This window comes from Formica exsecta, unplaced genomic scaffold (genome assembly GCF_003651465.1).
Source record: "Formica exsecta isolate Colony F162 unplaced genomic scaffold, ASM365146v1 scaffold21, whole genome shotgun sequence".
In the NCBI taxonomy this organism is placed as follows: Eukaryota; Metazoa; Arthropoda; class Insecta; order Hymenoptera; family Formicidae; genus Formica; species Formica exsecta.
This window is the reverse complement of record NW_021849398.1, coordinates 3,771,219-3,790,803: the sequence shown is the minus strand read 5'-3', so window position 1 is coordinate 3,790,803 and position 19,585 is coordinate 3,771,219. Positions and strand designations below refer to the sequence as shown.

The following is a 19,585-nucleotide window of genomic DNA, read 5'->3' as shown; positions in this document are numbered from 1 at the left end:
AAATCCGCGTGCTGCTGAAGAGACGACCAACTTCATCTCGTTGACAAATCCACTGAAATTACGTAGTAAAATACGTCTCCGTAAAATAAAATGCATAGCAACGTATAACTGCCAGGCAGCTAATCAGCGAAACAAAAGAACTTAATTCGCAATTAATACCACCGTGCATTAAACATCGAATTATTAATTTCTCTCTTTTCGTTGTTTCCGAAAGCTATTGAATCTAAGATGACTAGGCTCGATGGTTAATCCCGAGCCGAAAGAAACAGTTGAAACTTTTGTTATTCGTATCAGATCGTAAGTCCACGAATTTTATTACAATGCAATACGTCGATTTTTAACGGAGCAGAATAGCAAACCAAGTAAAATTGAAAGAGTCTGCGTAATAAATCGAACGTGCCAGCCGACGTATGTACATATGCTTTATGACCACGATAAATATCGTTATACAATTAACAAATCAATAGAGATGCATGAAACGCTAAGTGAGCGATGTAGAATAACGTATTCAATTTATAATTTTGAGAGCAGCACAAGAACTATTGAATCTCGCTTGCTTAAATCTTTGTCTACATTGTAGATCGTAGATCATCATCGCGCACGTTTTACTACGATTGATCGCCGACTGGCACCAGTCAAATTTGTAGAAGTGTAAAATAAAAACTGAAAGACAGTGCCACGAAACTACACAGCGCACACAGCAAGCGATCTGATTGGATATAAACCTTCTTTCCAACTGTTGGACGGTCCCTCACCTGGCGCCTGATCGGATATCTGATTGGTGAGTTTGGCTCGCATCAACTTAGCAATGAAAAGAATATTTCGCTTGATCCACTTAATGAAACGCGCTATGCGATCGATGGCCTCCGCAATCTTGTTCGTGTCGTTGTCCGCGGTCGGGGCTGACAGATTCGACGAGCCGAAGTTGCTCAGCAACAGAGCTAAGAAGAGATTCAGGACCTGTTCCATGGAAAAGTAACGTCCGTTTATCGATGATTTGCTCATAAATAAATATTTTTTATAATTCTTCCTCTCTCGTATAAAACAAGGAGTATTTTTTATATCGATTTTAAAACTTGCATCGTCAAAAAGAGATTTCGCATTTATACTTACGACCAAGTTACCGATGACGACAGTGGCTAAGAAGAATGGTATGCAAGAGACATCGCCGACGAGCATACAATCCCACATAGACTCGATCCACTCTCCGCACAACACCCGAAAAACGATCATAAAAGAATGCATGAAATCGGTGAAGTTCCATCTCGGCAATTCCTCGTCCGGGAAGAGATGCATGTTGTCGATGTAATTCTTGCCGAAAAGCTGCATACCCATCACGGCGAAGATGAAGATAATGATGCACAATACGAACGTCAAATTACCCAGCGCGCCCACCGTTCTGCCCATGATGGAGATCAGCAGATTCAGCGTAGGCCACGATTTAGCCAGCTTGAACACTCTTAGCTGAAAAGAATCATTTATTTTTATGGTTTATTTCATTCGTAAAATAATTCGCTCATCGATTAATGGAATTGTAAATTATATAAAAACGCAAGAGAGAAAAAAAGATATATATGACACTCACCAATCTGAATGATCGTAATACCGATAGACCTTGCACACCTTCCAAACCCAACTCCAGAAGCGAAAGAGCGACGATTATAAAGTCAAAGATATTCCAGCCTTCTTGAAAATAATATTTCGGGCTCATCGCTATCAGCTTCATAGTCGCTTCGATAGCGAATGTTGCAGTGAAGAACTAGAATTTCAATTATAATAGATTATCGATAACGATGGAAATGTTTGAATCTTTCAATCTCATTAAGTCTTTAAACAATTCAATCGCGTAGATACTCACGTAATTGCCAGATTTGAGAACTCTCTCCATATCTTTGTCCATATCGTGGTGATCCAACGCCATGAAGAGTGTATTGACGACGATGCAGAGCGTGATGAAGAGCTCTACGAACGGATCAAAGACCAACAAGGACACGTACTTTTGAAACTCGAGCCACAGCCAGCAGCAGTCCCAGACGCAAAAGATGTCGATACAACGGAATATTCCGGCCAATAACTTGTCCTTGAACGTAGGCCCTTCTTCATCGTCGTCTGTCGGAAAGTAATAGGTCGAAACTGTAACGCGCGTTAGTAATTTTGTCTGGCACCACTCTTTTTGGGGAAAGAGGTTTTTTCTTTGGTCAGGTTCTCATTCTTCGAGATCACAGATTATATTTACAGGCAGGCAGACAAGCGGAAGGCGTGGCAAAATTTAAAAAAAAAAGGCACACACACATACGCACACACTTAATCAATGAGTGAAACAAAACATGTAATATGAATTTGGATACGTAAAATGCGCTATGCTTAAAATATCTTGAGATAAAATATATCCTTTTCAAAATGTTATAATTTTCTTTTCTGTATAAAGCCTCATACATCGCTACACGTAAATATTGTTATATTAATGATTTTTTTTTTTAAAACAAAAACATCATTGCAATGCACATCAATGGTACGAATAATGTGCGATGCAACAAATAATATAATTATATTATTGCGCAATCGAGAACTTAAGATCAATTATTTCAACGTTTAAAACAAATGAGATAATTCTGTTTTAATACTTTCGCCATTAATATAAGTATTACATTATCATTTCTCTTAAAATTAAATCAAGTCAAAAATTATTACGATAATACAAGTATATTAAACTTAGAAGACATAATCTTGCTTGTGATCTGATTTTTAAGAAAAATATTTCTGCAGCGAAAGGATTAAACCTTATGCATTGATGCAATTAAGCGATTAATGATAACCAATAGTAAACATAACCACGTGGAACCCTTTGTAACTCAAACATTTTACAATTACATACAGTTAACAAACGATGTCACACACTGTATATCTCTCAAATCAAGCGGCAAGTCAGCATACAGTTGTCAGTAAAGTACTGTCTTCGCGAATAGCTGTGTCGACGAAATTCGCAGACGCAATAAAACGAAAGTGCGATTTACAGCTTTGCGTGCAAAAGCTCGAATCGTAGATGACCGAATATCTTTCGCGAAGACTGACAACGCGTTGCCGGATATCTCTATTTTTTTCGAAATACGCTGATTTCTTGTCGTATTGTGCACTCGGTAAACAAACGCAATAGTGCCCTTCAACGCGGTGGTGCATGTGCAAAATATTGAAAGATTAACCAAAATCGCTGCAGTTTCGTATCGGAAATAAAAGATAAACAAGATCTCTCAATCATCGATGAAGAATAAAAAAGAAGAAATATCGAGGACATTATTTTAAATAAATTTTGTTTCTCTTCCAAATTAAAAAAGAAAATCAACTTTATACACAAAATTATAAAATCAACATTTTATTTGTATTATCATATTTTTTTATAAATATAAATATATCTATAAATTTTTTTTTTTTTATAAATATAAATATATTTATAAAAAATTAAAGTGCACCCCATATACATAAATATAATATGTTTAGAGCGAAAAAAGAAGATAATATATTTTTTGAAAATTATCGCGGTGAATTATTACGGCTTGTATTGACGATTGAGATAATCCAAAAGAAGCATGAAGCGACCAAAATCGTGCAGCTGCGGCGAAGGTGGTAATCTGTGTCATGTCGCAGGAAACGAAACAAACTCTGTTTCCCCAAAAAAATTACTCTCACAAACCGCCCTCGAAGGGCCACGAGCCGCAAATCGTGACTCTTTCTCGTTGCATCACGCTGCTCAGAAGAGGTACGATATATACCTTGCATTTTACCATTATTCATCATTCAGATACTCGATATCAAATTCTTGTTGGCAATATGTGTAATATCGATCCGTTGTATTTATACATATATGTGTATAGCGTTAAATTACACACCATGCTGAATCGTAAACGAAAATCGAAGGAAACACGCGTGCGATCTGACTGCGGCGTCGGCTGGGTTGAAACATTAAAGCTGAAAACTTGTTCGGTCTGTTGTCACTATGTACAAGGCGCGCGCGGGGGATTATCTAGGGTATGTTCAGCAAAGTAAATGCCGACGCAAGGGAGTATAGTACGTAACGGGAGAATTTTAAACCATATAACGTACATCGAGCGGCGAGGGATGCTTATCGCACGATAAATAGGATATACACATTTGCGACGAGGAGTGAACGGAAAATAAATTTTACAAAAAAAAGAAAAAAAAATTCTTCGAGATACTTCTTGGCAAAGGAGATGCGGACAGAGAGGACATTACCTTCTTGTTCCGGCGTCCGGCTCTGGCGACCGGCGGCCTGCTCGATGATGTCGTTCAACACCATCACGTCTGCGAAAAAACGAGATACGACAAAGTAAGTTTCAATTGTTCGAGAGACCACTCGCTAATTATTTAGTAACTCAATCTCACCCTTCATGTCAACCGCGGTATGCTGCTGAGACGGCTCGATGAACGGATTGTCTTGTTGCTTGGTCTTGCCCATGGGATCTTCCAAATCGGTTTCCTAAAAAATTCATAGAATGATTACAAAAATCGCCGTTCGTTGTGCGGTATTATCGCTGTTGTGCACGGACAAAATGTTATAGTAAAAATAACAATATAATTTGTGTAATGGAACATACTAATTTATAAGAGAAATCCCAAGCGCGATATTTTTCTTCAATAATATTATATATACAAATTATATTTTACAAAGGAGTATTGTAATTATTTAAATATTTCCATGTACATACATAAAAATGCATAATCGTTAACAAATATAATAGAAAAAATGTATAATTTATAATTTTTATAGTAATAAATATCTTAATGTCGTTATATTTCAGCGTTACAATAAATGTTGTAAAAGAGAATGTATTTTTTTCATGTAATTTGCTGTACTGTAAAATTTTCTACGTGTGCATTCAAGCATTATACATCGAGTCTTCGTATATTGACATAAATGACAACTTTACGCAAATGTGCTTGCAACGCGGTACCATATTTACAGTCAATTATTGTCAATCTGGCAACAAGAATTGAAACTGATAGAAATATATTTTACGATCAAATGCATACACACACACATGAATCATGCGTAAACACTGATATTGCATTCTTTGCGAGGCGAAGAACTCAACGCTGCGTTCTTCCCGCAATTCAACAAATTTTTTCATATATTTATTGTCAATTAAACTCGTTTACGTCGGTCGAGATCTTCCTCTCTCCTTAATTCTATCTATCGACCCTTGTACTCTCGCGGTCTTCGCAAATAACTGAAAGACTTACAAAGTGATAGGACTTTTGATTGGTGTCCATAGCATGGCCGTTGACAGGCGTCGTCTGTTTGTTGGTACGATTCCTGAGGATCTGCTCCTGCTTGGTGAGCTGCTTGCCGATGCTGTCGATGCCACGGATGCCGGGGAACGCCAGATCGCCGTGGGACGTGTAGGAGAGCCGCGACGTGTGGGACGTGTATGACGAGTGACGCGAGCCGAGATTCGCGTAGTACACCGGTACCACAATCGTGCCGTTCTCCTCGGACATAGGCGTGACCGCGTTTGAGTCGTCGGCGTAGGGTAGATGCTCCTGGGCATCCAGGTACGTTGACAGCACAAGGGGCTTCCGGTCGCCGCCCGGCGGGACGAAGCATCGGCCGCGGCCGTTGCGTATTGTAAATTGGTGGCTGCCACGGCTGCTGCGGCGCAGATTGAACGGTGAGCCGGGTAGGCTCAGGCTCGCCTGAAATTATAACAAGGTGGTCCACCGCTTTTCTCTCTCTCTCTCCATTCTTCTCCGGAAGGCAAGGACCAGCCGGAAAGACTGTCTCTCTTTTTATTTCTCTCTTTCCTCCTCTTCCTATCTCTTTTTCTCGACGATGGAGTGACTCTCCCTCGGGACGATCGTGACATTTCCCGCACGCGAAATCGATCGCAACCTAACACACGCTTAACGGATAGTTTGAAGAGTCACGAGCTGTGATGCATGAATATTTTCGTTAGCATTATTTAAGAAAGATTTCGTAGTATCGCCTTCCAAATGACAGGAAAATGGCAAAAGATATTTTTAGGAATTTAAAAGATTTCAATCGAAATTGTTACACAGCAGGTAACTCTTCAAACAAACTAGCCGTTCAGCATTTCATCCCGGTTCCCTATTTTAACTATCAAGTTACGAAACGAATCGATAGTATCAGACTGCCTATTTGATCATCTTCCAAGTGAATATGCGGTGCCGTGTGACTCATTAAAGGAAAAGAAGAAAGAGAAGAATAAACGTTTAGCCAAACGTGTCAGGCATTTCGCTATTGATTCGTTATTACGCGAGAGACAGACGCGAAACGATCGATCACCGGTGATGATTCACGTTTGTCACGAGCCGGGAATCCGTTAAAGCGAAGACAAAACGAGCAATTTATAAGACACATCGTCCCTCAATATAACTGCGAGTCGTAACGCGCGGAGCATTGATGAATGGCACCGGTCTCGAGATGATAATATCATTTGTGAGAGATCGTGATCGGGTCCTATGGTGCTATTTAGTGTACGTACGGTCGGTGCTGATAGACACACGTCGTGACACACGTACCTTCCGTAGACTTTCCTGGTAGGCATAAGTAAACTGGCCATTAGCGGCGCGAGGGACCTTAAGAAAAAAACAAGAAAAGATATCTCCTACCAAACGGCTCGTAACGTGATCTAATGTGTACACCAACGAGGCACTCGAAATAGGTAGAGTATGACATAACACTTGCAGAAGCACACATAACACAATCGTGAATGTGATTACGGAGAGATAGAAAAAAAAAGAGAGGGGAAAAGAAAATTACAAGGATCATAAAGAAAATATTCTTGTCGAGGGAGACAAGTTTCGCGAATCTAGCGAAAAGGAAAAGAAAAATGTGAATCTGTAGAGACATGAAGATATATCGGCGATTACATTTCATCTAATTGCGTCAATTAATCAGAGCGAATGTACATTCATTATCAGTATACACGACGTACATTATTATCGAATATTTTTATTTTAATTAAAAGTTTGTACATATATATGTTAAATAAAAAAGAAAAGGAAGGAAATAAAAAAATTAATTAGTTTGCATTTAATAAAATTTCTCGGGCAAATAGCGTTTTCGAGCAACTATCGATTCAAGCAACAGCCGATATTTCGTCTCTCCGCTAGAGATACTAAATCACAGCATATACTTCTCTGCATGCATGGCTCCATAAAACAGGACTGAATTGGATGTATGTCCGGTATGCGCTGTGTCGATACGGCCGAAATTCACTGTTCCGCGCGTTACAACTACGCGCAATCGCAAGATCGAAGCAGTGATACTCGACACGTTGAAGATGTATGTATTTACGTTATAACTAGAGCGAACGATCAATGAGAGGGGAGATAGGTTCTATGCGTATAAAGCCACCTATACATATGTATATATTATATATATATATATATATATATATATATATATATATATATATATATATATATATATATATATATATATATATATATATATATATATATATATATATATATATATATATATATATATATATATATATATATATATATATATATATATATATATATATATATATATATATATATATATATATATATATATATATATATATATATATATATATATATATATATATATATATATATATATATATATATATATATATATATATATATATATATATATATATATATATATATATATATATATATATATATATATATATATATATATATATATATATATATATATATATATATATATATATATATATATATATATATATATATATATATATATATATATATATATATATATATATATATATATATATATATATATATATATATATATATATATATATATATATATATATATATATATATATATATATATATATATATATATATATATATATATATATATATATATATATATATATATATATATATATATATATATATATATATATATATATATATATATATATATATATATATATATATATATATATATATATATATATATATATATATATATATATATATATATATATATATATATATATATATATATATATATATATATATATATATATATATATATATATATATATATATATATATATATATATATATATATATATATATATATATATATATATATATATATATATATATATATATATATATATATATATATATATATATATATATATATATATATATATATATATATATATATATATATATATATATATATATATATATATATATATATATATATATATATATATATATATATATATATATATATATATATATATATATATATATATATATATATATATATATATATATATATATATATATATATATATATATATATATATATATATATATATATATATATATATATATATATATATATATATATATATATATATATATATATATATATATATATATATATATATATATATATATATATATATATATATATATATATATATATATATATATATATATATATATATATATATATATATATATATATATATATATATATATATATATATATATATATATATATATATATATATATATATATATATATATATATATATATATATATATATATATATATATATATATATATATATATATATATATATATATATATATATATATATATATATATATATATATATATATATATATATATATATATATATATATATATATATATATATATATATATATATATATATATATATATATATATATATATATATATATATATATATATATATATATATATATATATATATATATATATATATATATATATATATATATATATATATATATATATATATATATATATATATATATATATATATATATATATATATATATATATATATATATATATATATATATATATATATATATATATATATATATATATATATATATATATATATATATATATATATATATATATATATATATATATATATATATATATATATATATATATATATATATATATATATATATATATATATATATATATATATATATATATATATATATATATATATATATATATATATATATATATATATATATATATATATATATATATATATATATATATATATATATATATATATATATATATATATATATATATATATATATATATATATATATATATATATATATATATATATATATATATATATATATATATATATATATATATATATATATATATATATATATATATATATATATATATATATATATATATATATATATATATATATATATATATATATATATATATATATATATATATATATATATATATATATATATATATATATATATATATATATATATATATATATATATATATATATATATATATATATATATATATATATATATATATATATATATATATATATATATATATATATATATATATATATATATATATATATATATATATATATATATATATATATATATATATATATATATATATATATATATATATATATATATATATATATATATATATATATATATATATATATATATATATATATATATATATATATATATATATATATATATATATATATATATATATATATATATATATATATATATATATATATATATATATATATATATATATATATATATATATATATATATATATATATATATATATATATATATATATATATATATATATATATATATATATATATATATATATATATATATATATATATATATATATATATATATATATATATATATATATATATATATATATATATATATATATATATATATATATATATATATATATATATATATATATATATATATATATATATATATATATATATATATATATATATATATATATATATATATATATATATATATATATATATATATATATATATATATATATATATATATATATATATATATATATATATATATATATATATATATATATATATATATATATATATATATATATATATATATATATATATATATATATATATATATATATATATATATATATATATATATATATATATATATATATATATATATATATATATATATATATATATATATATATATATATATATATATATATATATATATATATATATATATATATATATATATATATATATATATATATATATATATATATATATATATATATATATATATATATATATATATATATATATATATATATATATATATATATATATATATATATATATATATATATATATATATATATATATATATATATATATATATATATATATATATATATATATATATATATATATATATATATATATATATATATATATATATATATATATATATATATATATATATATATATATATATATATATATATATATATATATATATATATATATATATATATATATATATATATATATATATATATATATATATATATATATATATATATATATATATATATATATATATATATATATATATATATATATATATATATATATATATATATATATATATATATATATATATATATATATATATATATATATATATATATATATATATATATATATATATATATATATATATATATATATATATATATATATATATATATATATATATATATATATATATATATATATATATATATATATATATATATATATATATATATATATATATATATATATATATATATATATATATATATATATATATATATATATATATATATATATATATATATATATATATATATATATATATATATATATATATATATATATATATATATATATATATATATATATATATATATATATATATATATATATATATATATATATATATATATATATATATATATATATATATATATATATATATATATATATATATATATATATATATATATATATATATATATATATATATATATATATATATATATATATATATATATATATATATATATATATATATATATATATATATATATATATATATATATATATATATATATATATATATATATATATATATATATATATATATATATATATATATATATATATATATATATATATATATATATATATATATATATATATATATATATATATATATATATATATATATATATATATATATATATATATATATATATATATATATATATATATATATATATATATATATATATATATATATATATATATATATATATATATATATATATATATATATATATATATATATATATATATATATATATATATATATATATATATATATATATATATATATATATATATATATATATATATATATATATATATATATATATATATATATATATATATATATATATATATATATATATATATATATATATATATATATATATATATATATATATATATATATATATATATATATATATATATATATATATATATATATATATATATATATATATATATATATATATATATATATATATATATATATATATATATATATATATATATATATATATATATATATATATATATATATATATATATATATATATATATATATATATATATATATATATATATATATATATATATATATATATATATATATATATATATATATATATATATATATATATATATATATATATATATATATATATATATATATATATATATATATATATATATATATATATATATATATATATATATATATATATATATATATATATATATATATATATATATATATATATATATATATATATATATATATATATATATATATATATATATATATATATATATATATATATATATATATATATATATATATATATATATATATATATATATATATATATATATATATATATATATATATATATATATATATATATATATATATATATATATATATATATATATATATATATATATATATATATATATATATATATATATATATATATATATATATATATATATATATATATATATATATATATATATATATATATATATATATATATATATATATATATATATATATATATATATATATATATATATATATATATATATATATATATATATATATATATATATATATATATATATATATATATATATATATATATATATATATATATATATATATATATATATATATATATATATATATATATATATATATATATATATATATATATATATATATATATATATATATATATATATATATATATATATATATATATATATATATATATATATATATATATATATATATATATATATATATATATATATATATATATATATATATATATATATATATATATATATATATATATATATATATATATATATATATATATATATATATATATATATATATATATATATATATATATATATATATATATATATATATATATATATATATATATATATATATATATATATATATATATATATATATATATATATATATATATATATATATATATATATATATATATATATATATATATATATATATATATATATATATATATATATATATATATATATATATATATATATATATATATATATATATATATATATATATATATATATATATATATATATATATATATATATATATATATATATATATATATATATATATATATATATATATATATATATATATATATATATATATATATATATATATATATATATATATATATATATATATATATATATATATATATATATATATATATATATATATATATATATATATATATATATATATATATATATATATATATATATATATATATATATATATATATATATATATATATATATATATATATATATATATATATATATATATATATATATATATATATATATATATATATATATATATATATATATATATATATATATATATATATATATATATATATATATATATATATATATATATATATATATATATATATATATATATATATATATATATATATATATATATATATATATATATATATATATATATATATATATATATATATATATATATATATATATATATATATATATATATATATATATATATATATATATATATATATATATATATATATATATATATATATATATATATATATATATATATATATATATATATATATATATATATATATATATATATATATATATATATATATATATATATATATATATATATATATATATATATATATATATATATATATATATATATATATATATATATATATATATATATATATATATATATATATATATATATATATATATATATATATATATATATATATATATATATATATATATATATATATATATATATATATATATATATATATATATATATATATATATATATATATATATATATATATATATATATATATATATATATATATATATATATATATATATATATATATATATATATATATATATATATATATATATATATATATATATATATATATATATATATATATATATATATATATATATATATATATATATATATATATATATATATATATATATATATATATATATATATATATATATATATATATATATATATATATATATATATATATATATATATATATATATATATATATATATATATATATATATATATATATATATATATATATATATATATATATATATATATATATATATATATATATATATATATATATATATATATATATATATATATATATATATATATATATATATATATATATATATATATATATATATATATATATATATATATATATATATATATATATATATATATATATATATATATATATATATATATATATATATATATATATATATATATATATATATATATATATATATATATATATATATATATATATATATATATATATATATATATATATATATATATATATATATATATATATATATATATATATATATATATATATATATATATATATATATATATATATATATATATATATATATATATATATATATATATATATATATATATATATATATATATATATATATATATATATATATATATATATATATATATATATATATATATATATATATATATATATATATATATATATATATATATATATATATATATATATATATATATATATATATATATATATATATATATATATATATATATATATATATATATATATATATATATATATATATATATATATATATATATATATATATATATATATATATATATATATATATATATATATATATATATATATATATATATATATATATATATATATATATATATATATATATATATATATATATATATATATATATATATATATATATATATATATATATATATATATATATATATATATATATATATATATATATATATATATATATATATATATATATATATATATATATATATATATATATATATATATATATATATATATATATATATATATATATATATATATATATATATATATATATATATATATATATATATATATATATATATATATATATATATATATATATATATATATATATATATATATATATATATATATATATATATATATATATATATATATATATATATATATATATATATATATATATATATATATATATATATATATATATATATATATATATATATATATATATATATATATATATATATATATATATATATATATATATATATATATATATATATATATATATATATATATATATATATATATATATATATATATATATATATATATATATATATATATATATATATATATATATATATATATATATATATATATATATATATATATATATATATATATATATATATATATATATATATATATATATATATATATATATATATATATATATATATATATATATATATATATATATATATATATATATATATATATATATATATATATATATATATATATATATATATATATATATATATATATATATATATATATATATATATATATATATATATATATATATATATATATATATATATATATATATATATATATATATATATATATATATATATATATATATATATATATATATATATATATATATATATATATATATATATATATATATATATATATATATATATATATATATATATATATATATATATATATATATATATATATATATATATATATATATATATATATATATATATATATATATATATATATATATATATATATATATATATATATATATATATATATATATATATATATATATATATATATATATATATATATATATATATATATATATATATATATATATATATATATATATATATATATATATATATATATATATATATATATATATATATATATATATATATATATATATATATATATATATATATATATATATATATATATATATATATATATATATATATATATATATATATATATATATATATATATATATATATATATATATATATATATATATATATATATATATATATATATATATATATATATATATATATATATATATATATATATATATATATATATATATATATATATATATATATATATATATATATATATATATATATATATATATATATATATATATATATATATATATATATATATATATATATATATATATATATATATATATATATATATATATATATATATATATATATATATATATATATATATATATATATATATATATATATATATATATATATATATATATATATATATATATATATATATATATATATATATATATATATATATATATATATATATATATATATATATATATATATATATATATATATATATATATATATATATATATATATATATATATATATATATATATATATATATATATATATATATATATATATATATATATATATATATATATATATATATATATATATATATATATATATATATATATATATATATATATATATATATATATATATATATATATATATATATATATATATATATATATATATATATATATATATATATATATATATATATATATATATATATATATATATATATATATATATATATATATATATATATATATATATATATATATATATATATATATATATATATATATATATATATATATATATATATATATATATATATATATATATATATATATATATATATATATATATATATATATATATATATATATATATATATATATATATATATATATATATATATATATATATATATATATATATATATATATATATATATATATATATATATATATATATATATATATATATATATATATATATATATATATATATATATATATATATATATATATATATATATATATATATATATATATATATATATATATATATATATATATATATATATATATATATATATATATATATATATATATATATATATATATATATATATATATATATATATATATATATATATATATATATATATATATATATATATATATATATATATATATATATATATATATATATATATATATATATATATATATATATATATATATATATATATATATATATATATATATATATATATATATATATATATATATATATATATATATATATATATATATATATATATATATATATATATATATATATATATATATATATATATATATATATATATATATATATATATATATATATATATATATATATATATATATATATATATATATATATATATATATATATATATATATATATATATATATATATATATATATATATATATATATATATATATATATATATATATATATATATATATATATATATATATATATATATATATATATATATATATATATATATATATATATATATATATATATATATATATATATATATATATATATATATATATATATATATATATATATATATATATATATATATATATATATATATATATATATATATATATATATATATATATATATATATATATATATATATATATATATATATATATATATATATATATATATATATATATATATATATATATATATATATATATATATATATATATATATATATATATATATATATATATATATATATATATATATATATATATATATATATATATATATATATATATATATATATATATATATATATATATATATATATATATATATATATATATATATATATATATATATATATATATATATATATATATATATATATATATATATATATATATATATATATATATATATATATATATATATATATATATATATATATATATATATATATATATATATATATATATATATATATATATATATATATATATATATATATATATATATATATATATATATATATATATATATATATATATATATATATATATATATATATATATATATATATATATATATATATATATATATATATATATATATATATATATATATATATATATATATATATATATATATATATATATATATATATATATATATATATATATATATATATATATATATATATATATATATATATATATATATATATATATATATATATATATATATATATATATATATATATATATATATATATATATATATATATATATATATATATATATATATATATATATATATATATATATATATATATATATATATATATATATATATATATATATATATATATATATATATATATATATATATATATATATATATATATATATATATATATATATATATATATATATATATATATATATATATATATATATATATATATATATATATATATATATATATATATATATATATATATATATATATATATATATATATATATATATATATATATATATATATATATATATATATATATATATATATATATATATATATATATATATATATATATATATATATATATATATATATATATATATATATATATATATATATATATATATATATATATATATATATATATATATATATATATATATATATATATATATATATATATATATATATATATATATATATATATATATATATATATATATATATATATATATATATATATATATATATATATATATATATATATATATATATATATATATATATATATATATATATATATATATATATATATATATATATATATATATATATATATATATATATATATATATATATATATATATATATATATATATATATATATATATATATATATATATATATATATATATATATATATATATATATATATATATATATATATATATATATATATATATATATATATATATATATATATATATATATATATATATATATATATATATATATATATATATATATATATATATATATATATATATATATATATATATATATATATATATATATATATATATATATATATATATATATATATATATATATATATATATATATATATATATATATATATATATATATATATATATATATATATATATATATATATATATATATATATATATATATATATATATATATATATATATATATATATATATATATATATATATATATATATATATATATATATATATATATATATATATATATATATATATATATATATATATATATATATATATATATATATATATATATATATATATATATATATATATATATATATATATATATATATATATATATATATATATATATATATATATATATATATATATATATATATATATATATATATATATATATATATATATATATATATATATATATATATATATATATATATATATATATATATATATATATATATATATATATATATATATATATATATATATATATATATATATATATATATATATATATATATATATATATATATATATATATATATATATATATATATATATATATATATATATATATATATATATATATATATATATATATATATATATATATATATATATATATATATATATATATATATATATATATATATATATATATATATATATATATATATATATATATATATATATATATATATATATATATATATATATATATATATATATATATATATATATATATATATATATATATATATATATATATATATATATATATATATATATATATATATATATATATATATATATATATATATATATATATATATATATATATATATATATATA

General features: G+C 14.8%; 1 protein-coding gene across 24 annotated transcripts in view; it reads right to left on the bottom strand.

Annotated features, from left to right (window-relative positions):
- Nucleotides 1–19,585, bottom strand: part of LOC115235047 (sodium channel protein para) — a 54,709-nt gene that overhangs the window by 16,183 nt on the left and 18,941 nt on the right. For 6 of the 24 annotated variants that reach the window (XM_029806555.1, XM_029806552.1, XM_029806567.1 and 3 more), the window contains 8 exons: nt 6,556–6,612; nt 5,257–5,709; nt 4,399–4,492; nt 4,249–4,317; nt 1,859–2,133; nt 1,586–1,759; nt 1,114–1,464; nt 726–960 (listed from right to left, as the gene is read on the bottom strand). In XM_029806555.1, coding sequence (XP_029662415.1) covers nt 726–960; nt 1,114–1,464; nt 1,586–1,759; nt 1,859–2,133; nt 4,249–4,317; nt 4,399–4,492; nt 5,257–5,709; nt 6,556–6,612 — 1,708 coding nt within the window. The remainder of the gene's footprint in view (nt 1–725; nt 961–1,113; nt 1,465–1,585; nt 1,760–1,858; nt 2,134–4,248; nt 4,318–4,398; nt 4,493–5,256; nt 5,710–6,555; nt 6,613–19,585) is intronic. The other 18 variants (XM_029806575.1, XM_029806576.1, XM_029806561.1 and 15 more) reach the window with 7 other exon arrangements.